General features: G+C 45.8%; 1 protein-coding gene across 1 annotated transcript in view; it reads left to right on the top strand.

The window, feature by feature from the left end:
* The window catches only part of LOC121005009 (inositol 1,4,5-triphosphate receptor associated 2-like), an 88,243-nt gene that overhangs the window by 58,413 nt on the left and 3,726 nt on the right, over nucleotides 1-26,104 (top strand). Inside the window, exons 24-35 of the mRNA XM_040437502.1 lie at nucleotides 7,169-7,212; nucleotides 7,307-7,377; nucleotides 16,991-17,080; nucleotides 18,144-18,193; nucleotides 18,336-18,390; nucleotides 20,504-20,555; nucleotides 20,640-20,667; nucleotides 21,322-21,462; nucleotides 22,770-22,904; nucleotides 25,623-25,767; nucleotides 25,881-25,909; nucleotides 25,983-26,048. Coding sequence (XP_040293436.1) covers nucleotides 7,169-7,212; nucleotides 7,307-7,377; nucleotides 16,991-17,080; nucleotides 18,144-18,193; nucleotides 18,336-18,390; nucleotides 20,504-20,555; nucleotides 20,640-20,667; nucleotides 21,322-21,462; nucleotides 22,770-22,904; nucleotides 25,623-25,767; nucleotides 25,881-25,909; nucleotides 25,983-26,048 — 906 coding nt within the window. The remainder of the gene's footprint in view (nucleotides 1-7,168; nucleotides 7,213-7,306; nucleotides 7,378-16,990; nucleotides 17,081-18,143; nucleotides 18,194-18,335; nucleotides 18,391-20,503; nucleotides 20,556-20,639; nucleotides 20,668-21,321; nucleotides 21,463-22,769; nucleotides 22,905-25,622; nucleotides 25,768-25,880; nucleotides 25,910-25,982; nucleotides 26,049-26,104) is intronic.

The following is a 26,104-nucleotide window of genomic DNA, read 5'->3' as shown; positions in this document are numbered from 1 at the left end:
GATTCGAGCCAGAGGCTCAGAATGAGTAATCTCCAGTTGTCAGGGTCCGTATGGGTTTTTTGTGGTTGCACAGTATTTGTCTGTAATTCGAGAGGATTGAGTTTTTCTTGAAATTCGTGGTCCGATTCTAACAAATCTGTCAAACAATTTGATTAGTCAGAATTGATTCTACCCAAATGAAATGTATATGATATGAGAGAGCTATGAATTTAATTTGTATATTAATGCAGCAGTATAATGCGTTGAACTAGTATATTGGCACAGTAGTACAATGCATGGAACTGCGCAATTTTAAATGGTAGCAAATTTGGAGATGGATTTTAGAAAGAAAAGGCACGATTGTGTAGCATAGCAATATAAATGCATACTGGGGTGCTGGGATTAACTGGGAATATGCAAATAAAACACATTTTAGAAGCTTTTAAAACATGGCTGGCTGATGATGAAATGATGTTTCTGCAGAATTTTGGTTATTGTAATAATTTTGCACTTGCCAGCAGCTGAACCACAAAACTCTGACTGGCCCTATGCTCCCAGGTAAAACTTTTCTACCTATTGATTCAATGTACCGAACTAAAAAGTCCTGCCCCCTGATTGGCTCACAGGTTGTCGAAGACTAAGCACCATAGTCTTAGACCTCATGGACATGGCTCCAGACGTGGCTATAGAGCCCTTAACATACTAGTCCTAGTCTTCCATATGGGGCCCCAGAAGCGACCATATCCTCTGGGGCTTTTTTTTTTTTTTTTTTTAAGGTCTGTAAAAATGTAAGACGTTCTTCCCTGTTGTCATCCCTTTCAGACTGAGAAGATGTTGGTTGCAGAATACTGCTGAGGTTGGCTCTTATCAGCGCGGATGGGTGTTTTGTGGGTCAAATGACCTCAGATGCCAGTCCCTTCAGGGGTGAAGCTAGGATTAATAGTTTGTGAAGATGTGCCTTGGGCTAACAATCCACTTTTTACCCGGGGTATCAAGGGGTTGGGGCCAAAAACTGAGTTTTTACACCAGATAAAGGTCAGGTAAAGCCTCTGCCGCTCTTGATCCCACCTCATACATTTACTTGTAATAGGTCCATGTGTTGCCGCCGGGTAAGCTTTGTTAGGCGCCACTGGCGGTGAAGGGGTTAATTTGCGTCTTGGGTGATGATCGCTGTTTAGTATAATAATCTGAAGTGTTTCTGTAAGACTCTGCTCAGGGCAAACATGGCTCTAAGTAGCTGAAGAAGAAGCAGCGGCTCTTATGTCAGGAGCGTAAATCTTCCTGTCAACTCCGGCTGTAAGGCAGTCATAAAAAGATGGAAAAATTCCTGCAGTGCATGGGGGGGAAGAGGGGGACACAATGGTGAGATGCGATTAACGCTTTGTGGGAAAGCTGACCATACTGTAGATATAGAGCCCTGTCCCCCAAGATGGCAACTTCTGTAAGGTAATTCAGGTTTATATGTTGTATCTGTTAGGGAAAGCTGGGTGACAACAACCAAGAAGGTCAGCTGTGCAGCTGAACTCCCATGGGGATTGCCACCCAGCTTTCCCAGACTCCTCAATGGCAACTATTCCTCCTGGCACACACTCCTGAACGGCATGCTTGTCTAGTTTTAAAGCAACACAGAAGTCTTAGAAAAGTTGAGTGACCTCCATTGTGGACCCTATGTCTCTTATATTGGTTGTCATTCAGCTTCCAGAAACAGATCTATGAAAAAACACTGCTTGGAAAGTATTGGAAATTGTCCGCAGTAAGAAACTCCACAGACAAATTCTTCTTGGGAAAATTCTTACATGTTTGTTAGACTCAGAGCAGCAAGATGGGCAACAATCTAGGCGGAAGGCATTGAATCAGTAGAGTAAGGTTGATGGTAGTGACGTCAATGCTCTACACCAGGGATGGCCAACCTGAGGCTCTCCAGCTGTTGCAAAACTACAACTCCCACCATGCCCTGCTGTAGGTTGATAGCTGTAGGCAGACTGGGCATGCTGGGAGTTGTAGTTTTGCAACAGCTGGAGAGCCTCAGGTTGGCCATCCCTGCTCTACACGATCGTCTCGTTCCGCGCCAACTTTTATACCCCAGAGAACAAAGGAAGATCATTAGTATAATTCAAGATTGCCACCGTCCATAAGCATCAATCTTTCTTCTTACATCATTAATATCTTAATATTCATTTGTATGAAATATTGCACCAATTCTTGACTGGTTAAAAGTTCTTGCTATGTGACAACCTCCTAACTTCAATATGCACAAGGAAGACTTACTCCTCCTTATACTTTATCATGAGAGTTAATTGGCCAAAGGTTTTCTAGCACGTGTGAAAATGAATATCTAATGCACCTTTGATCCATCGTCCCCTGATCTCATGGTCCATAAAGGGGTTGTCAGTGTTCACAGCTGAACCCGGACATACCTCCATTTTCACCCCGGCAGCCCCCCCTAACATGAGCATCGGAGCAGTTCATGCTCCGATGCTCTCCTTTGCCCTGCGCTAAATCGCGCCGGGCAAAGGCATTTTTTGGACATACCGGGGCTCTCTATGGGGCTGCCGGGAACCCTGGTGACGTCCCAGGCACTGATGGGCGGGATTTAGTGCTGCCCTAGCCAGTAAAACTGCTAGGGCAGCGCTAAAGCCCGCCCATCAGAGCTGGAGACGTCACCGAACACACTGCCGGGCGGAAGTTTCCGCCCAGCAGTGTGTTATTGAAAACAAAATAGACCTTGCACTGCGCGATCTAGCGCAGGGCAAGGGTGCGCATCGGAGCATGAGATGCTCCGATGCTAGCCTTAGGGGGGCTGCCTGGGTGAAAATAAGGGTATGTCCGGGTTTAGCTCTGAACCCGGGCAACCCCTTTAAGTGTTTGCCATAAACTAAAGAAGCTGACAAGTGTCCAATATTCAGGTATCTAGAAGAACCACTACATGGCATAAATGTCACGAAGACTCCATAATCTCATGGCTAGCTAGTGCTAATCAGAGAACATCTCCTGGGGACCTCTATTTTCTTAAAAAAATAAAATAAAAAATAATACATCAGACTTATTCAGTAACCAAGATATTTCTTCACGTTAACTCTTTGCTAAACTTTGAGGTTCAAATAGAAGAAAGAAATGCAAGATGTCTAACCAAGACAACACTGGGGACCCACAGGTAGTATCCTACAGAAAGCTGGGTCCATAGTCCTCATTTTGTGGCCAAGAATAGGACATGTTCTACGATTTTGCAAAACTGATACACGGATGTGGACAGCGCACAGATGACATCCATGTGCAGTCCCATAGAAATGAATGGGTCCGTGTGCAATCCACAGAAAATGCAGATTGGACACTGCTATGAGGCCTTATGAAAACCATTTTTAGGACATTGGACAATTCAAGGATTCTTAACCATTTTCTAGGTTGCTGTCAGTGAATACAAACATTTATTTACACTCAATCTTTTGTTACAATTGTATCCAGTCTAGAAAGATCCTGATGGGTACACTGCCTGGCCTCCGGACTGATACATTGTAACAAACTACCAGGATAGCAGAGAGACTTGTGTTTTAGCCTAGAAGAGCACAGTGAGCTGTTGCCATCTGCATGCAGTGCGGTTAAAGGGGCAGACAGTAAGATCTCCAGAATCGCCGGTCATGGTTTGTTAATGACCTCCTCTGCTGCGACAGATCCTGCTGAATATTCTCACTTTCTGCAAAGATTCAAATCAGATGGCAAAAAATAGCCAGGATTTGCATGACGTGAATGATGAGAGCTGCCCTCGGTCGACAGCATATCCCCGCTTCCTCTTTCAGAAGCCTTGGCTCCTAAGCGGATGTCTCTTCTAACCAGTTTTAAAGCTCCACAGTCTGCAGTCTATAATTGTGCAGGAGCATTATAAGACTGGCTGCTGATACCAGTCACAAATATGGATGTAAATGCCTGGAGGTTAATCATTCTGTCCTTGCTGTCACAGAAATAATTTTACATACTCACTTCCTGCTGAGAATGTGCTTATATACAGTAGTCTGGACAAGCGTAGCTTCAGTGTAAAGTAGGGAGATGGACTTTAGACTAACATGGCTTTCTGTTGGAGTCGCTGATCATAGCTGTGTCCAGTGTAATGCATAAAAACAGGAGTCCTGAGTGTCAAACTACTACAGACACCCATAGACATCTCATCTAGAGTCACTAAACTTGACACATGGTAAACTACATCCCCGCCACCATTGATAGCACAAGCTATGACTCCCTCCTGGCTCCTGTGTCACTTTATATCTAGGCTGACTCTAGGAAAGCGAGTGACCAGCATCAATAGTGGCAATATTGGTGTCGCCCAACTTTTCCAGGACCCAATCTATTTCTATTGGTGATCTTCAAGGTCTTGGTGAGACCCCTCTTATGAGGAGGTGTTCAATTTTTTTTTTTTCTTCTCGTGGTTGGTTTTGGCTTCTCGTCTGGTGCTTCCTGACTGATTTTGAGAAGAGTTCTCTTTATAAATATGTGCTTCATTTCCACAGTTTACATGATGTGGTTTCTGTAAATACTGAGGAGGTGGTGGGTTCCATAGAGCACAAGCCTCTCCAGCTGTAGCTCACCTCTCCCCCCCCCCCCCCCTCCCCAAGAGCGTTCCACCCTTGACCATGACCAGAAAACAAAAATTTGGTCAGCCACTCTCCGCTACGATGTAATCCTGTCTGTATATCTTCAGTATAGATCTGGCATTCTATTCACGAACCAGGAGGCTCAGAATGAAAAGACCTTTTTTATGTGTGTTTTCACAAATGTGATCCTTCTACGTTGGTCTATATACAGCAGAATCATGGTTTGATATTTCTAGTGTGACCTAAATCTGAAATACACCCACATAACTTCAGTATTTACTGCCATTAACTGTTTCTGGGAAAGCTAGATGAGACCTTCTGGCCACCATTATAGTCTCCCAGCGGTGACATGAGCTCCTTAAAACAAGGGCTATTGAAAGGTCCCATATTCTCAGAAAAAAAATGTAAGTCGCCAAGGGGCATGGCCTTGGTGGAGTAAAGGCCCCTAGATAGGTGGCCACTAAGTTAGGCTGGTGGACACCAATATAGTTAGAATAGCTGGTACCAGCTAGTCCGTGGCGGACTCTTACTGGGAACAGGCAGTGTGCTGGGTGGGTGCCTGTTCCCCATGCTCCAGTCCGGGATTTAGGGCATGCTCACGTCCAAGGATTCCATTTAATCTGGTTGCTGGAATTGGGTGTGTCTCACTCTGGAGAGTGTGCAGACGGAACTGGGCAAAAGAAGAACGAGGCAGATTTATTTTGGCCTTAAAGGGCTTCTGTCACCCCCCCCCCCCCCCCCATTTAGCAATTTTCAGTATCGGACATTAGCTATTTGCTAATGACAGTTGAGTCCATATATATCACTCTTGCCTCTCTCTGTGCTGTGATTTCTTAAAAAATCATACTTTTATAATATGCTAATTACTTCACTACCAGCAAGTTGGGCGGTTACTAGCTGGTAGCCGCCACATCCTTGGACTATAAACACGCCCCCTCCTCCACTTGATAGACGGGACCAGCGAGCGCTCTCCTCCTCCCGCTGGCCCTGTCTGCCCATGAAATCCTGCCCTGTACCGGTCCTCATTCGGCGCAGGTGCTCTGAGAGAAGGACACTCGCTTGCCCGCTCCTTCCTCAGTGGGCCTGCGCCGATGACGTCAGCCTACACCCGGAAAAGAAGACTGTCGGCATCGCTTCTTTTCCGGGTGTAGGCCTGATGTCATCGGCGCAGGCGCACTGAGGAAGGAGCGGGCAAGCGAGCGTCCTTCTCGGCAGAGCACCTGCGCCGAATGAGGACCGGTACGGCGCAGGTGCGGGATTTCATGGGCAGAAGGGCCGACGAGAGGAGGAGAGCGCTCGCTGGCCCTGTCTCTATCAAGTGGAGGAGGGGCGTGTGTTTATAGTCCGAGGATGCGGCGGCTACTAGCAAGTAACCGCCCAACTTGCTGGTAGTGAAGTAATTAGCATATTATAAAAGTATGATTTTTTTAAAGAAATTACAGCACAGAGAGAGGTAAGGCGTGATATAGATGGACTCAACTGACCATTAGCAAAAGGCTAATGTCCAATACGGAAAATTGCTAAATGGGGGGTGACAGAAGCCCTTTAAAGGGGAATTCCAGATACGTGACGTTATACCCATCCATAGGATAAGATAACTATTAGAGATTGCTGGCACCCCCACTGAACATACCCTTGAAATAAATGAAGCAGCGGTTCGAGCATGCGCACCGATCCATTGGCCTGACGAAGTATAAACGCTCCATCTCAGGCTGTCCCACAGTGATGAATGAGCGACAGTGCGCGTGCTCAACCTGCTGCTCCATTCATTTCAGGGGTCCCCATGGGTATGAGGCCCCCCCATTCTCAGTGGGAGTCAGTGGTTGGCCCCCTACTGGTCTCTAATAGTTATTTCCTGATCTTGCGGTTGGGGTGAATACCTGATGTAACTGGAATACCCCTTTAAATGTAGACCACTTAAAACGAGAGCAGATGAGCCAAATTTATCACATTGGCGCACACCCTGAAAGATATGAATCTTGCCAGATATGTTAGATACTTCTCATTTCCTTGTGCCTCTTCTATTGGTGTACTTTTTAAATATTTTTAACCAAAATGTTGGCACAGACTTTGACTCCACTTGGCCATACGTCTTTTTATACTCCCCTTATTTACCTAGGTCAAAAGTCTGCAACATATATTTTTTTCTAGACACTTTAGAAAACTTTTTAGGTGCAGAAAGTGTCTGATACATAATCTGGTGCAAGCCATGGATGCCAGATTTTTGTCACAGGTTAAACCTAAATTCTGGCACATTAAGGCCTCGTTCACATCACTGTTTCTCCTTTCCGTTCTCCGGCTCCGTTGAGGAGCAGGAGAACGGAAAGGATGGATTCTGCAGATAACTGAGACTTAACTGAGCGTGATGGAGCCTAAAGACCCCATAGACTATAATGGGTCTGTTCGGTGTCTGCTCAGAATATGATTTTTGAGCGGAGACGAAAGTCCTGCATGCAGGAGAATAGAAAGGAGAAACTGTGATGTGACAAGGCCTTATCTTGGTATATCCCCAATGTATCAATCTGTTTTGTCAGAGGACCTGGCGAGCACTGTTAAAAATATTCTGGCAGTGTAAATTAATCCATTGTTGTGTTTTTATGTTGCAGGAGATTTGCAGCAACAGCCCTCCAGAAACTGTGGACGCGACCAGGTAGAATTCTGAAATTAGTATTTTTTATTTTTATTTTTTGCAGTTTGTTTTATTCTAATTATTTTCTAATGTATTTATTTTTTTAACTTTTTAGCATATGTGTGAATTCTCGGACCTCGGCTGACTGTGTGTCCTCTCCCCTTGATAACACTCTCGCATCATCTGGTCAGTGGCTGTTTCCTGTCACTTTGACAATTTTAAATGATGATGTAGTGAGCTGCCATTAGTAGAAGCCTGTATAAATATGGGTGTTGTATGCTCCCTCTAGTGGTGCTGTATAAACATGGATGTAGTGAGCTCCCTCTAGTGGTGGTTGTTATGTTGGAGCGAAGCATGCTCGGCCGAACTGCTGTTCGGCTCGAGCATCGCTATGCTCGGCACATGGCGGAAACTCGGTCGAGTACCGCATGTGCTTGAGCGCCATGCTATAGTCTCCTTCCCGCACGTTTTTGCAGCTGCTATACAGCCCTAAACGTGCAGGTAATGTTGGCTACTGGCATTACAGTGATTGGCTGGCCGGAACACGTCATATAGCACCCCGATGAACGCATGTTCGGCTCATTTGTAGTCAGGGAGATCTGCGCTTTCGGAAGGGACAGATGGTGTAGGGAGTGTAATCGCAATCGATATAGTACAAAAACGTTTAAAAGACCCAAAAGTCATTTTAAGGATTATTGTGGCGAGTATTTTATAGCTACAGTACCAATTTTCTTTTTCTGTGTCAGGGCCAGAGATTGGAGAATATAAGTGAAAATTACTATATTTTTTCCATCATTTTCAAGACTTTTTTTATATAGAGGGTGTCTGCAGTGACTTGTGACATCTGTCCAATACCCTTCTGTGTGTCAGGGCCAGAGATGGAGAAATAGAAGTGAATCTATTTTCCTTTTTCCATACTTTTACGTACTTTTTCAATATGCTGGGCTTGCTGTAAACTGTGACATCCATGCCACATCTTGTGTGTCAAGTGTGCATATAACATTTAATATGAAGAAGGCGAGCACTAAGGGATGGGGAAGTGGCCGTGATGCTGATGGTTCACACAGAGGCCGTGACCCTGGGCGTGTTGAAACTGTGCCTGCTGCCAGAGCACAAGAAAAACAATCATCCACGATACCCTAGCTTCAAGTCCAGTTTGCAGGGGCGTCGCAGGACAAAACTCTTGAAGTCAGACCAGTGCGACCAGGTGGTCGGTTTGGATTGCAGCAGATAATGCTTCCAGTCGGTTAAGCACCACCCTGTCTTCCACCAAGTCCAGTCTCCGTAGCCAAGAATCTGATCAACAGAATCCTCTCCCTGATCGTCCTTCCTCCCACCATGGAGAGTCTGGCCAAACAAGTGATCCCACACTCGGAAATTCCGAGGAGATCTTTTCATCGCCTATACTTGATTTGGCCCTCTCGACAAGCACGCTTGAAGAGGGACATGAGATCTTGTGCCCTGATTCCAGTCCTCTTGAGCATCCACAGTCACAAGAACATGACGGTGGGGAACCTCAATTGGTGTTTAATGAGGTGGATGATGATGAGACACAGTTGCCAATGAGTCAACCGCAATTACTGTCTCAAGAGGTTGATGAAGAGGATGAGACACAGTTGTCAATCACGGAGGTTGTGGTTAGGTCAACAAATCAAGAGGATGATCAGAGTGAGGAAGTGGAAGAGGAGGTGGTGGACGATGAGGTCACTTACCCAACCTGGGAAGGTGGAAAGCTGAGCGAGGACAGCAGTACAGAGGGGGAAAGATCTGCAGCACCGCACCGGGGTGGCAAAAGGGAGAAGGCGGGCCACACCAAACAGGCCTGCAACTATTCCACGGAGCACCCCCTTGCGTAAACCTCCCTTGCCAAGGGGTGGTAGTTCCGCAGTATGGCGCTTTTTTGAGGAAAGTGCAGATGACAAAAGAATAGTAATTTGCAACCTCTGCCACACCAAAATGAGCCGGGGCGTGAACACTAGCAACCTCACCACCAGCATGATCTCCACCACATGGCATCAAAGCACTGTAATAGGTGGGCCGAACGCTTGGGTCCACAATCTGTCTGCGGGTCACACCACTGCCTTCTCTTCCCCTATGGTACATGCTGGCCAATCGCCTGTCGCAGGCGAGGATGCCTCCTGCCCTGCACCTGGACCTTCGCAAGCACCATCAGCGACCACGTCAACTTCCCTGTCCAGCGTCGAAATGTCATTACCCCAGGCATTTGAACGCAAGTGCAAATACCCAGCCACCCACCAACAGGCCATAGCACTACGGTACTCTGTCCCCAGCTGCCACTATTTTTCAAGGTGTGCCGTGCCCGCCTTACACCAACATGTGTCCCGAAACGTCACACGTGCCCTGACCAATGCAGTTACTGGGAAGGTCCACTTCACCATGGACACATGGACAAGTGCATTTGGCCAGGGAGGCTACATTTCCCTGATGGCACACTGGTTGAACATTGTGGAGGCCGGGAGAGAGTCGTACCCTGGGATGGCACAGGTGCTACCGACACAGAGGATTGCGGGCCCCAATTCCATCAGAGTTTCCGCCAGCACCTACGTTAGTGGCTCCAACCCCCACTTCTGCTCCTCCGCCTCCACTTCCACCTCTGAATTATCCGTGTGCAGCACCAGTCAGCCATCAGTCGGTAGCTGGAAGCACTGTAGCACTGCAGTGGGGAAGCGTCAACAGGCCGTGCTGAAGCTGATATGCTTAGGGGACAAACGGCACACTGCCGCAGAGCTGTTGCAGGGGATAAGAGACCAGACTGAGCTGTGGCTCTTGCCACTCAACCTACAACCAGGCATGGTTGTGTGTGATAATGGCTGTAACTTGGTGGCAGCTTTGGAGCTCTGCAAGCTCACACACATCCCATGCCTAGCCCACGCCTTAAACTTAGTGGTTCAGCGGTTTCTCAAAACCTACCCCAATTTGCCTGAGCTACTGGTGAAGGTGCGCTGCGTGTGTGCACATTTCCGCAAGTCATCGACATCTTCAGACGGTCTGTCAACTCTGCAGCAGCAATTTTAACTTGCCAGCTCACGGCTGTTGTGCGACGTGAGCACGCGCTGGAACTCCACGTTCCACATGTTGGCCAGGCTTTGTGAGCAGCAGAGGCCAGTAGTGGAATACCAGCTGCAACATGGTCGTCTCCTTTCCAGTCCGCTTCTGTTAATCAGTAGCAATGAGTGGGCACGGATGTCTGACCTCTGACGTTTTAAGATACTTTGAGAAATCAACACAGATGGTGAGCGGCGATAACGCTATTATCAGCGTAACCATCTCACTTCTGTGTCTACTCAAGTGTTCGCTGCTCAATTAAGAACTACGCTTTGCATGTGGAAGAGGTGGAAATGGGGGAAGGAGACATTACACAGGGTGATGGCCAGACTACCCTTCGTTCGTCTTCTCGGCACGAATTGGACGATAAAGAGGATGAGGAGGAGGAGCAGGAGACGGTTGCCTCTGCTACAGAGGGTAGTACCCATTGAAGTTTAATTCCATCTGTTTAGCGTGGGTGGGCAGAGGAAGAGGATATTGAGTGATCCTCCTGATGACAGTGAAGTCTTGCCTGTTGGTACTCTGGCAAACATGGCTGACTACATGTTAGGCTGCCTTTCCCGCGACCCGCGCGTTATACGCATTTTAGACAACACTGTTTACTGGTTGTTCACCTTTCTCGACCCCCGCTACAAAGAACTTCTAATCTCTCATTCCTCAGGTGGAGAGGACGAGCAAAACCGTGCAATACCAGAAGGTCCTTGTTGAAAAATTGCTCCAAAAATTTTCATCTGACAACGCTGGTGGCAGAGTCCGTACTTCTTGGGCAACCGAGGAGGGGAGACAAGGGGCACACACAGCAGTTCCAACAGAGGCAGGGCAACACTCTCCAAGGCCTGGGACCCTTTCATGACACCCGCCAGCACCCTCACCCTTATGTGCGGCATAGTGTCACAAGGAGGGAAAGTTTTGGAAGATGGTGAAGGATTAAATAGCATTAGCGTCCTCAGTGATCCTTCAGTGCCTTACAACTACTGGGTGTCCAAGCTGGACACGTGGCACAAACTGGCGCTCTATGCCTTGGAGGTGCTTGCCTGCCCTGCCGCTAGCATTCTGTCTGAGCGGGTATTTAGTGCTGCTGGTGGCATTATAACAGATAAGCGAATCTGCCTGTCAACTGAAAATGCTGACAGGTTGACTCTTCTAAAAATAAACAAGGCCTGGATTGCCCCAGACTTCTCAACTCCACCAGAGGAAAGCAGATGAACAAAGGCACTTTAAATGTGTTTTGATGTACTCAGTACACTATTCCCATGCACCCCTTCCACCACAAAAAAGGGTATATGGTTAAATCTTCCTTTTCTCATCCTCATCCTCCTCCTCCTCCTCCTCTTCCATCATATCAACATGCTTATTCGTCGCATATAATGCCCTCGAATATGTTTTACAGGGTCAGCTCAACTGTAGGCCTTCGCATATGTTTTACAGGGTCAACTCACCTGCAGGCCCTCACCTACAATCTTTTACAGGGTCAGTTTACCTTCTGATGACAGCAAAGTCTTGCCTGTTGGTACTCTGGCACACATGGCTGACTTCATGTTAGGCTGCCTTTCCAACGACCCGCGCGTTATACGCATTTGAGGACAATACTGTTTACTGGTTGTTCACCCTTCTCGACCCCCGCTACAAATAACTTCTCATCTCTAATTCCTCTGGTGGAGAGGATGAGCAAAACGGTGCTATACCAGAAGGTCTTTGTTGAAAAATTGCTCCAAAGTTGATAGGGCAGACATCCAAATGGATCATCACCGTCACGGGGACGTGCGATCGCCTAGAAGTTATCTAGAGTCGTCAAAGCGGCAGCAAGCCCTCACCTACAAGTCCAGTCTCAGTAGCCAAGAGTCTGGTCAACACAATCCTCACCATGATGGCACACTGGGTGAACGTTGTGGAGGCTGGGAGCAAGTTGGCTGCTGGCACCAGACTAGCCCTCAAATAGATCCTCGTTAACGGAAAGTGTACTCATTCCAATAACGGGGCTGCTTAGGAGTGCTGTATTTTTATTTATTGTCACTACCTCCCTGAGTCAGGAGTGGGTAATTGCCGCACACCTGCTGCCTTCCTTGGATGCTTGTGCTTTAATAACTTGACCCACCCTCTCTGGGTGGTTCACAATTGGGATAAAAAAAGGGGCAAGGAAACGGCCAATCAGATTTCAGACATAGACTTCCCTTGGATGTGGTAGACAATTCTCAGGCTCCCTCTCCGGCATTGAACCCTGATTCCCCGTTACCTGTGATCACCATGGTAGGTGCAGAAAAGTGCATCGAAAGTTTATAGGGCAGACATCTGAGTGTATCATTGCCGTGACGGGGACGTGCAATCACTTTCACTTAGTGCATAGGCTTTGAGTGTAGGAGTCCCACTACCTGAACTATTGTACCACAATGTGAATGAGGCCCTCCATTAAGTAATATACAGGTTGTATCGGAGTACCTCTTCCTTGTAATTTTTGGCAGCACTTGCACATTATATACAAGTAAATATACAGGAAAGAATGTTTCTTAACAATTTTTCCTCTAAGCAGGGGGTATCTGGTTTAATGCTCGGCTTATCCCATTGACTTCCATTATACTCGGGTGCTCAGGCCGAGCACTACGGTGCTGGATCAACACTAGTGGCTGTATAAATATGTACTGTATGTAGTGAGCTCCCTCTAGTGGTGGGTGTATAAATATGTACTGTATGTAGTGAGCTCCCTTTAGTGATGGCTGTATAAATATGGATATAGTGAGCTCTCCCTAGTGGTGGCTATATAAATAAATATGTACTGTATGTAATGAGCTCCTTGTAGTGGTGGCTGTATAAATAAGGATGTAGTGCCCTCCCTGTAGTGGTGGCTGTGTAAAGAAGTGCTGTATGTAGTGAGCTGCCTCTAGTGGTGGCTATATAAATATGTACTTTATTGTAGTAAGCTCCATCTGGTGGTGGCTGTATAAATATATATTGTATCTGGTTAGCTCTCTAGTGGTGGCTGTATAAATATGTATGTAGTGCCCTCCCTCTAATGGTGGCAGTATAAATATGTACTGTATGTAGTGAGCTCCCTCTAGTGGTGGTAGGGTGGATCCAGGATTAAAGCCTTGCTGAAAAACATTTATTGTATTTGTATAAACCTGCTGTAAAGGGTGCAGCAGATCACGGTGGACTGACCATAGCATTTACAGCAGTTGCTGTGTAACTGTATGTATACCCAATAATGGATATGCTGCTTGTACAGTGTACAGTCGTGGCCAAAAGTTTTGAGAATGACACAAATATTTGTTTTCACAAAGTTTGCTGCTAAACTGCTTTTAGATCTTTGTTTCAGTTGTTTGTGTGATGTAGTGAAATATAATTACACGCACTTCATACGTTTCAAAGGCTTTTATCGACAATTACATGACATTTATGCAAAGAGTCAGTATTTGCAGTGTTGGCCCTTCTTTTTCAGGACCTCTGCAATTCGACTGGGCATGCTCTCAATCAACTTCTGGGCCAATTCCTGACTGATAGCAACCCATTCTTTCATAATCACTTCTTGGAGTTTGTCAGAATTAGTGGGGTTTTGTTTGTCCACCCGCCTCCTTGAGGATTGACCACAAGTTCTCAATGGGATTAAGATCTGGGGAGTTTCCAGGCCATGGACCCAAAATGTCAACGTTTTGGTCCCCGAGACACTTAGTTAACACTTTTGCCTTATGGCACGGTGCTCCATCCTGCTGGAAAATCCATTGTTCTTCACCAAACTGTTGTTGGATTGTTGGAAGAAGTTGCTGTTGGAGGGTGTTTTGGTACCATTCTTTATTCATGGCTGTGTTTCTGGGCAAAATTGTGAGTGAGCCCACTCCCTTGGATGAGAAGCAACCCCACACATGAATGGTCTCAGGATGCTTTACTGTTGGCATGACACAGGACTGATGGTAGCGCTCACCTTTTCTTCTTCGGACAAGCCTTTTTCCAGATGCCCCAAACAATCGGAAAGAGGCTTCATCGGAGAATATGACTTAGCACCAGTCCTCAGCAGTCCATTCACCATACTTTCTGCAGAAGATCAATCTGTCCCTGATGGTTTTTTTTGGAGAGAAGTCGCTTCTTTGCTGCCCTTCTTGACACCAGGCCATCTTCCAAAAGTCTTCGCCTCACTGTGCGTGCAGATGCGCTCACACCTGCCTGCTGCCATTCCTGAGCAAGCTCTGCACTGGTGGCACTCCGATCCCGCAGCTAAATCCTCTTTAGGAGACTATCCTGGCTCTTGCTGGACTTTCTTGGACGCCCTGAAGCCTTCTTAACAAGAATTGAACCTCTTTCCTTGAAGTTCTTGATGATCCTATAAATTGTTGATTGAGGTGCAATCTTAGTAGCCACAATATCCTTGCCTGTGAAGCCATTTTTATGCAACGCAATGATGGCTGCACGTGTTTCTTTGCAGGTCACCATGGTTAACAATGGAAGAACAATGATTTCAAGCATCACCCTCCTTTTAACATGTCAAGTCTGCCATTTTAACCCAATCAGCCTGATATAATGATCTCCAGCCTTGTGCTCGTCAACATTCTCACCTGAGTTAACAAGACGATTACTGAAATGATCTGAGCAGGTCCTTTAATGACGGCAATGAAATGCAGTGGAAAGTTTTTTTTTGGGGATTAAGTTAATTTTCATGGCAAAGAAGGACTGCAATTCATCTGATCACTCTTCATAACATTCTGGAGTATATGCAAATTGCTATTATAAAAACTTAAGCAGCAACTTTTCCAATTTCCAATATGTATGTAATTCTCAAAACTTTTGGCCACGACTGTAGATTACCCTTTGGCAGTCTTTAAATATACATCTGGTTACCAAATGGCAATTCCTATAGTACAAATACAGTAAAGAATTTTTGTACAAGTAATTTCCATAAAACTGTTACAGCTGTGGGGAAACTAATCTTTACAGCACCAGCACTTCTTCCCAATCCTCCATACAAATAATAAAGTAAAAAAATAAAATCTACACCCATTTCCTTGTCTTGTTGCTGTGTACTAAATACAGCCCCTATTCAGGCCAAAGGGAGTCGCACACAGCTGAGTACAGATTGGATTACTCGGTGGCAGTGGGCTGCGGAGAATCCTAAAAGTATTTGTATGAAGCACATTAACCTCTAAGAGGGTAAGCTTTGTGTACTCCATAAACGCCATGGTACTGATGTGAATGGTTGTGGTAAGTTGAATTGACCTACTATAAAATCTTTATTGGCTGCTGATCAGAATCATCACATATTGGACAAGATGCATTTCATGAATTTATTCTACTCTACTGGATTTTCAGTGCATGATGAAGTATATCCTCACAGGGCCATACACAGATATCATAGGGCCCCATGGCAGAACTAAGGCTGTGACCCCATATCCAGGGACATAGAGCCCTGTTATGGGATTAGGGTACCCCTCCAAGTGGCATTATGGAAAAAACATGGATGTAATGATTTCTCCCTAGTGGTGGCTGTATAAACGTTGCTGTAGTGAGTTCTCCCTAGTGGTGGCTGTATAAACATTGCTGTAGTGAGTTCTCCCTAGTGGTGACTGTATAAACATGGATGCAGGCAGTGCCCCCTAGTGGTGGCTGTATAAACATTGCTGTAGTGAGTTCTCCCTAGTGGCTGTATAAACATGGATGTAGTGAGTGCTCCCTAGTGGTGGCTGTATAAAATGGATGTGGGGAGTGCGCCCCCCCCCCCCCTCCATGGTGGCTGTATAAACATTGCTGTAGTGAGCTCCATGGATTTAGGGCATGCCCCCTAGTGGTGGCTATATAAACATGGATGTAGAGTGCCCCCCTAGTGGTGGCTGTATAAACATGAATTTAGGGCGTGTCCTCCTAGTTGTGGCTGTATAACCATAGATGTAGTGATCTCCCCCATAGATGTTTGCTGTATAAATATGTATGCATTGAGCTATACATTGTGGTGGCTGTATAAAAATATACATAGTGAGTCCCCACTATTGGTGGATATATGAACATGGCTGAGGTTAGCTCCCCCTAGTGGTGGCTGTATAAATAAGGGTGGAGGGGTCACTACACTGGTGGCTGTATAAATATGGAGGTAGTTAGTGCCCTCCCCGAAGTGGTAACTGGAGGCAGCAAGAATTTTACATTCCATTTTATTGCACTAAAAGGGAAATAAGACAAATCCCTTTCTGGAATGTTGGAATCCTGTTTAGCTTCCATTTGCAGGACAGATTTTGGGATATACAACAGCTGCTCATGATCCTAAAAGCCACAACCTGTAACCACAATGCTGCAGAGTTTTGCTTTTACAGTACCTTTTTCTATTTGTCTCCATATTTTGAGTGCGGCTCCTCTGGTTCATGTCTCTCCTACCGTCAATATTATTAATGACAACACGAAGCGCTGACTATTAAGTGATTGGCGATTATGTGGCGGTTTGTCCTGTAAACAGGAGCAGTGCCTGGTATTGAAGCTCATGGAACACTGGGGCTGCTCAGGACGTTTACATGACATACTCCTCACAGCTGGGAGCCGCCATTCCATTCATATTACATACGGATTTTTCCTCTACCTGCTCAGGCTTAGAGAGGCAAGAGATGTATTGTTACCTGTCTGACGGACTTATTAGAGCTCACCCAGCTTTCCCAGGAACACTCAGAGCAAAGAAACAGCTGAGCAGCCTGGGGTTCTCATTTACCTGGGATTTTTGGGGGAAGCACCAGCCATTTGTCAGTGATCATTCATCCCATTCTCTGTGTAGCAGAGGCCAGCACTGAAGTGATCATGATGCACGCGGAGAAGGAAAACGCGGTGGAACGTTCAGAGGATTCAAGCTTCTCTGCAAACGGTGGTGAGTCAGGAACCACCATAGTATCTGTAGGATACATTGATCCCATCGTTTGGTTAAGCGCTTGGTGGCTGTTATGATGAATATTTTTTGAAGGAGTTGCCCAGAAATAGAAAAATATGGCTGTTTTCTTCTAGCAACAGCACCTCATCTGTCCGTGGGTTGTCTGGTATTGCAGCTCAGTTCCATTTGAAATGAATGGAGCTGAACTGTAAATATCGCACACAACCTGTGGACAGGTGTGAACACTGGGTTTGGTAGAAACCAGCCATGCTTTTCTAAGGGTCCATTCACACATCCCGTGTGTGTTTTTGCAGATCCGCAAAACACGTACACTGGCAATGTGCGTTCCGCACATCGCCGGCACTAATAGAATATGCCTGTTCTTGTTCGCTATTGCGGACAAGAATAGGACCTGTTCTATTTTTTTCGGGATCGGAAATGCAGACCCGGAAGTGTGGCTCCGCATTTCCGGAGACGGGCTGCACATGGTGCGGCCCCATAGAAATGAATGGGTCCGCCAAATTCGGAACGAAATTGCGGATGTGTGAATGGAGCCTTATCCTGGACAAACCCTTTAATAAAGGGAACCTGTCACCATAAAAATAAAGTGCAATCTGTAGACAGTGTGTTACAGAGCAGGAGGAGCCGAGCAGATTATATATAGATTTGTGTGAAAAGATTCAGTATAACCTGTATTTCATTCATTTAAATTCCTGCAGATTCTTGGCTTTGAAGTCAAGGAGGCGGTCCTATCAGTGATTGACAGCTCTCCCTCTATAACTGGCAATCACTGATCGGACCGCCTCCTTGACCTCACAGCCCAGAAAGAGCAGTAATTTAAATGAATGAAATGCAAGTTTTACTAAATCTTTCCCCACATAACTATATATCAATCTGCTCAGCTCCTCCTGCTCTATAACCTGCTGCCTGCAGATTACACTGCATTTCCATGGTGATTGGTTCCCTTTAAGGTGGCTGCCATCTTGACAGATTAGTGAGCGACATATGTCTCACAGGTTTATGGCAATTCCTATAAGTTACAATTTGTATATTTGTCTTGCAGCCTCATCCGTGCAACACAAATCTGGAGACTGTTCCAAAGAGGACGGCTCTGTGAGTAGACACCGTGCTGATTTAGGACTACAATCCTCAGCAATCAAGACAACTAAGGGGAACATTACCCCAATGCCTCCCGTATTTTATACAGGATTTCCACTTTACGTTTTTCTAAATAAAAAATATTCTCTTTCTCTAGGAATCCTCACATGTGAAGCCTAAGAGCGAGGAGAAGCAGCCACCTCCAGAGGAAGGTGAGTTGGTAATGGGTACGGGAGCAGCATGGGCACCAATCCTTTGTCCCAATAATCAGATTTTTAATGCAGTAAGCCTGACATCAATAGTGGGGGAATTAATGGAAACCATACTTGAGGAGAGGATTGTGGAACATCTAAAATCCCATGGATTGAAAGATGAAAAACAGGGAGATCATGTCAAACTAATCTTATTGATATATATATTTTTTTTTTTGGGTGACTAAAATAGATGGCGGGACAGACAACAGAGGGTTGTAGTCAATGGAGTATATTCAGACCAAGGTCTTGTTACCAGTGGGATACCTCAGGGATCTGTTCTGGGACCCATATTGTTTAATATCTTTATCAGCGAAATTGCAGAAGGCCTCGATGGTAAGGTGTGTCTTTTTGCTGATGACACAAAGATTTGTAACAGGGTTGATGTTCCTGGAGGGATACACCAAATGGAAAAGGATTTAGGAAAACTAGAGAAATGGTGAAAAATCTGGCAACTAAAATTTAATGTGGATAAGTGCAAGATAATGCACCTGGGACGTAAAAACCCAAGAGCAGAATATAAAATCAGTGATACAGTCCTAACCTCAGTATCTGAGGAAAGGGATTTAGGGATCATTATTTCAGAAGACTTAAAGGTAGGCAGACAATGTCATAGAGCAGCAGGAAATGCTAGCAGAGCACTAGTGAGACCTCATTTGGAGTATTGTGCTCAGTACTGGAGACCATATCTCCAGAAGGATATTGATACTTTGGAGAGAGTTCAGAGAAGAGCTACTAAACTGGTACATGGATTGCAGGATAAAACTTACCAGGAAAGATTAAAGGACCTTAACATGTATAGCTTGGAAGAAAGACGAGACAGAGTGGATATGATAGAAACTTAAATACATAAAGGGAATCAACAAGGTAAAAGAGGAGAGAATATTTAAAAGAAGAAAAACTGCTACAAGAGGACATAGTTTTAAATTAGAGGGGCAAAGGTTTAAAAGTGATATCAGGAAGTATTACTTTACTGAGAGAGTAGTGGATGCATGGAATAGCCTTCCTGCAGAAGTGGTAGCTGCAAATACAGTGAAGGAGTTTAAGCATGCATGGGATAGGCATAAGGCCATCCTTCTTATAAGATAGGGCCAGGGGCTATCCATAGTACTCAGTATATTGGGCAGACTAGATGGGCCAAATGGGTCTCTGCCGACACATTCTATGTTTCTAGGCTGTAAACTGCTTTTTATCCTGATTTGGACTTTAGTGCTGACCTCTAGTGGCTAATAGTCAAACTGCAGTATAACTGTAGCGTCACTGTTGTATCAAATGCGTCTGATATAGTAATCTACCAGAAGTTTGTGTTACCCCCACCATCACCCTATTAATCCTTGGAGTAGTAATGAGCAAATCGATTTGTTCTTCTGCACAAACTTGCGTCTCAAAAAAACTGATCCGCAAAAAATACGGATGACATCCGTGTGCATTCTGTATTTTGCGAAACAGAACAGCTGGCCCCTAATATAACAGTACTATCCTTATCCGTAATGCGGACAATAATAGGACATGTTTTATTTGTTTGCGTAACAGAAATACGGACATATGTAAATGGAATGCACACGGAATGACTTCGTTTCTTTTGTTTTTTTGCGAACCCATTGAAGTGAATGGTTTCACATACGGTCCGCAAAAAAAATGGAACTGACACAGGAGCAAAATACGTTCATGTGCAAGAGGCCTTACCCTGAGGCGTTCCCACAGCTTCAGACATTCCCTCTGCCGCACATTATCACACGCGCTGTTACTGCGATTCTTGAAGGGACATGCACTGCACGGATGATATGCCTAGGAGTCCACATCAATGCATTTACAAGCGCCTCTTTATGGATTTTAGCGGAGTAGGTACAAGCGCTGATCTGTTTTTGTAGGTATATCATTTGCGCATGCGCAGATACTTGCAGTAATGGCACATGCGCAAGGTGTGCGGCCATGTTACTCCTCCAGCATATTGTAGAGGGGCAGTCCCTCACAAATGGAGAATTCCTTCGGATGAACGAATCGCGAAGGGTCAGAAGCTGTGCCCCATGTCTTATTTCCAGCCTCTGAATTTGCTCTGTCTTCTGCACATTAGGATCCTTGGCTGCATCTCTAGTGATGACTTCCCAGCCTGTGAAGGCGAACCAGTAAGTGCTGCTGCTGGAGTCGTCCTGTACTCCTGAATTTTTCTTCTTCTTTTCTCAATGTAATATCGGTTTCTTCTGTTGCAGTTCCTCAAATAATGAGAAGGAGATGGAGGTGAGTTCTGCACAGGCTCTGAAGACGGGTGTTTTTTTATCTTACCATCATGATTTATAGTTGAGTTACATCATTTTCTAATCTCTAGTCCTATCCAAAGCTGCCTTCAAAATATTGTTGACTCTGCGCGTACACCTTCTACCATCTCCTGCTTACTCAGGCAGCGCTCCCCAATCTGTGGCTCTCCAGCTGTTGCAGAAGTACAACTCCCATCATGCCATGACAGGCCTCAGCAGGAGAGTTATTTAGTGCAATGAATGCAGCTCTAGATATGGCTTGAGAACGAACTAATGTAACTCAAGACTAAGGCTCCATTCAGACGTCCGTATCCGATCCGCAATTATCCAGAACGGGTGCGGACCCATTCATTCTCAATGGGGCCGGAAGAGATGCGGACAGCACACTTTGTGCTCTCCGCATCCGCAATTCCGGAGCGCGGCCCCGATCTTCCGGTCCACAGCTCCCCAAGAAAATGGAGCATGTCCATTTGCAGACAAGCAATAAAAATAGAGCATGGCAATTGCGGACAAGAATAGGCATTTCTATGGGGGTGCTGGCCAAATGTATTCCGGATCCGCAATGCACTACGGACGTCTGAATGGAGCCTAAGGCTTTTATTTTTATTTAATTTTATTAATTTTATTTTATTTTTAGGGTGAGTTCTTGCGTCTTTCCCTTGGATTCAAGTGCGACATCTTCACATTGGATAAGAGGCTGCGTCTTGAAGAAAGGTCGAGAGAGTTGGCTGAAGAAAATTTAAAGAAGGAACTGGCGGGCTGCAAGAAACTATTAGAGGTTTGTGTGGAAATGGGAAGTGCAATCCATTCTGTCCAGTTACTATTAAGGCCCCTTGCAGATGAGCGTGTCCAGATTAGGTTCGGATGCGTTGCATCTGCAATCAGGGAAAATCGTGTGAGAAGGTAAGCAATTGCAGTCAGTTTTGACTGCGATTGCGTTCCGATGTTGAGTCTTTATCGCGCGGGTGCAATGAGTTTTGCACGCGCGTGATAAAAAACTGACTCTGGTACCCAGACCCGAACCCGGACTTCACTGAAGTTTGGGTTAGGTGTTCTGTATATTTTATTATTTTCCAGTTTAACATGGTTATAAGGGAAAATAATAGCATTCTTCATACAGAATGCTAAGTATAATGTCAATTGAGGTGTTAAAAAATAAAAAAATTAACTCACCTCATCATATTGATCGCGCTGCCGGCATAGTCTTCTTGCTTCCTCTTTCAGGACCTGCAAAAGGACCTTTGAAGTCATCGCGCTCACCACGTGGTGAGCGCGGTGACGTCAGTGCAGGTCCTGCTGAATGAAGATAGAAGAGATTTCTATCTTCATTCAGCAGGACCTGCACTGACGTCGCCACGCTCACTACGTGGGGAGAGCGCGATGACATCACCGAAGGTCCTTTTTCCAGCCAGGTCCTGTAAGAAGAAGAAAGAAGACCAGCCCGACTGAGCGATCAAGTGGATGAGGTGAGTTACTTTTTATTTTTTTTTAACCCCACAATGGACCTTTTACTTAGCATTCTGAATTAGAGAGTGCTATTATTTTCCATTTATAACCATGTTATAATGGAAAATAATAAAGTAAATGGGGTCCCAGGTAACTCATCCCTTGTTTCCTTTTCAACCATGGATGAAAATCGCATTGCATCCGCACTTGCTTGCGGATGCTTGCGATTTTGCACGCATCCCTATTCTTTTCTATGGGTCCTGCGTTGTGTAAAAAACGCAGAATATAGAACATGTTGCGATTTTCATGCAACGCACAAGTGATGCGTGAAAATCACCGCTCATCTGTACAGCCCTATAGAAGTGAATGGGTCCGGATTCAGTGTGGGTGCAATGCGTTCCCCACACGCATTGCACCCGTGCGGAATTCTCGCCCTTTGAAAGGGGCCTAAGAGATTTCATTCTGTTTAGCCCATCTTTTCATCAGGAGGTAGTTGATGCTGAGACGTGAGGCCTCCTGTGCCTCAGGATGGCAGGGAGCTGATAGGCTGTACATTACAATGGTGCGTGCCTCACAGATATCCATCTAATAATATAATTTTTTATAATTTTTTCCCTGTATTTTGGCTTCTGGTTGCAGGCGCTGACGCCGCTCTGTGAGGAAGATAATCAGACACATGAGATTGTGAAGAAGTTGGAGAAAAGTTTACAGTTCCTAAGCCAGCACACAGCACGGGTGGCCAGCCGATCAGAGATGTTGGGCGCCATTCATCAGGTGAGCACTGGCGAGGAAAACTGTTTCCTAGAAGTCTCGTGAAAAAGCAATTCAGACAATGAATGGAAAATGGTGCAAAATTGTCTCTGCCACATGTTAAATGCACAAAATAAATCGCCATATCCAGTTTTTTAATGCACATACAGTTCAATTATCATATTAAAGGGGTTGTCCAGAAAAGCCTTTTGAGATTGCCAGGCAGGGTGCAAAAAAAGCAAAAAAAAAAATACTGGTGCACCAAGCTCCCTTCTCCCATTTACTTTTGACCATTGGACTGCCATATTCATGGCCAATCTGTAATCCATGCCCAGGGGTGGGCTCCCCAGGATACAGTGAAGTCACGAACGAGAAAAGCAACTGACACCAACAGACTTTTTACTGCAATATGACATAGAACGCAAACCTCAGCCTCTGGGCTGAGACCCTTGTGTAATGTTGCTCGGCGCCCTGCAGTGGCTACCAGACAGAATCGCACTAGTTTGCCTACTGGCGGGCACAACTAAACGGCCCTGTTATTACCCTTGAAATGACACGAATGATTAGGTGGGTGTATGATACGGGCTGGCCTGCGGTGCAGCACAAAAGTTCACAATCTTATAATAAACTACAATATTTCCCCTCCCGTAACTGGTCCTATGGCACGTGCCCATGTATTACTCCTGCGCAACACGCTGAGCTGGATTGAGCCGGTGAGACGTCTATCAGTTCTCAACTGTGCAATGTCGCTTTTTAATTCGGAGTCCTTTTGTGAACCGTAGAAACACCTTTTTTTGGCCTGACACACGAAACAGAAGCCCTAACTAGCTAATTACAGGCCCGGTCTAGTCTCCAGGTGCCAATATTTCAATGAGGTGCGTGCACGATCTTACCAACCCGGGTCTGCTCTGTCTCCGCTGATACCGAACAAGCAGTCTATTCAACAAACATGCGGTACCGCAGAACAAGTAGTTTTGTTCCTCAGCTCCCATCAGCACTCCTGGCAGAATTCCTCCGTCCCCTGGGCAGAATACGGGTCCTGAACAGCGATCAGCTTAACTGTAGCTGTGGTCGCAGAATGTTGATCCCACACTTAAATGTGACTAGATTCACTCCTCTCTGTGTCCTTCCAATATGTCTCTGTGTCCTTTCTCCATCAGTCTGACAACTCCACCTCTCATGAATATGGATTTTTATATTCAGTCAGTCAGCTGTGCCTGGGAAATGACGACCTCTTGTGGCCAAACAGCAGAATGTCAGTCTAGAACCATTAATTTAATTTACAGTATTTTTCGCCCATAAGACGCGCTTAGGTTTTTGAGGAGGAAAATACTAAAAATATTTTGAACCAAAAGGTGTGCTTTTGGTGGGTTTTGAACTAATGGTGATCTGTGGATGACACTGTTATGGGGGGGGGGGGGAGGGATCTGTGGATGACACTGTTATGGGGGGGAGGGATCTGTGGATGACACTGTTATGGAGGGGATCTGTGGGTGACACATATAGCATCTTATGCTATAGATGTGTCATCCACAGATTCCCCTTCCCCCCCCATAACACTGTCCTTGTGTAAATAGTGGGGGGTGAATACAGGGGGTGAAGGCCGGCAACTCGTGTTGGAATCGCGGCGGGGCCTGGTGGTGTGGTCACTGTTCTCTATTACACCGGGCCCCACTCACAGCAGTATTAAGTGAAGTCATGGGTAAAGCTTTAAGGTATAGCAATCCTCTGCAGCAGTAGCGCACGTATACTCACTATGAAACTCCCGTCGCGCGCATGTTTCATTCACTCACTCCGCCGCGCGCCTGTTTCATTCATAAAGTGGGAGGAGCATGCGCGTGAGGAAGTGAGTGACCGGCCAGCCTGCCTGCTACGCGAGTTTCATAGTGAGTACTACGTGTGCAACTGCTGCAGAGGATTGTTATACCTTAACAAGGCTTTACCCATGACTTCACTTAATAAATACTGCTGTGAGCGTGGCCCGGTGTAATAAAGAACAGTGACTGCATCGGGCCCCGCTGCGATTCCAACACATGTTGCCGGCCTCCAGCATCGCGGCCGGCAATGTATGAGTGCAAAGTAAAAATGGCAGCATTCGCCCCAAAAGACGCACTGCCATTTCCCCCCCACTTTTGGGGGGGAAAAGTGCATCTTATAGGGTGAAAAATACGGTACACAGTGTTCAAACAATGAGAGCTGTCTCCCCATCTCACAAATCCACGGCCGCAGTGGCAGCGGTCACACGCTGTGCTTGCACACCTCACTGCTGAGGCCACCGGCAGGCAGCGTTAATGTGCACCCTGCTTGGCAATAACTAAAAGAGTTCACAATCTTGGAGAACCCTTTTAATAGTCAACAATTTTATGATGTCCTCTTCCCTTTTTGGCATCCGTGACTAGGAACATTCATTGTTTATATGCAAAGCCTGAAAACCTGTGCTGTCCAAATACTTCTTACAGCTGAGGGTTTGTTACAGAGTATACAATCCTCTGCCAGGCTACAACAGCGCAAATCTCCCTTCTGTCCACATAGTTTGTTACAATGTTTCAGGGCAGGTATCTTATCAGGCTGCGGCCCAGGCTGCTAAGCTCACAGATCTGGGCCTACGCTGGATACAGTTGTAACAAACCCACAGCTGTGAAGAAAGAGTTCAGTCAGGACAGGTATCCAGCCTCTGGGTATAAATTATGAACTCTTCCATTCACTGGTAGCAAATACCCATGGAACTTCTTTGTATTTTAGGAAAACAGAGTCAGTAAAGCAGTCGAGGTCATGATCCAGCATGTCGAGAACTTGAAGCGAATGTACACCAAGGAGCACACGGAGCTGGAGGAGCTGCGGCAGACCATGCACCAAAACGAACGGGCCAGCTGCGCCACGGACAGAGGTGAGAACTGTTATTCGGTGGCGTCAGAGAACGAACTGATCACGATTGTATTTGGTCACAGCTACCCCTACTGGCAGCAGGAATGGTAACTTCTAATGTCTGCTCTCTTCCAGAGGATTCCCAGAAACTGGCGTCATCTCTAGTGAGTAAGGCAAGTCCAGCGATGAGAAGAATGCTGCTGGGTCTTGGTTTTTATGGTCTTCCCTGTTTTCCAGGTGTCACCAGCTAGGAGAGTCAGCATGCCAGCGTACCCCAGAGGCCTCTGCACCGGATCACCCATGGTATATCTCCTCCTGTAAAATTTATAATTTTGTGCAAACTTTGCAAGCTTTTTCTA

The sequence above is a fragment of the Bufo bufo genome, chromosome 1 (genome assembly GCF_905171765.1).
Source record: "Bufo bufo chromosome 1, aBufBuf1.1, whole genome shotgun sequence".
NCBI classification, from domain to species: domain Eukaryota; kingdom Metazoa; phylum Chordata; class Amphibia; order Anura; family Bufonidae; genus Bufo; species Bufo bufo.
This window is presented reverse-complemented; position numbering and strand designations above follow the sequence as displayed.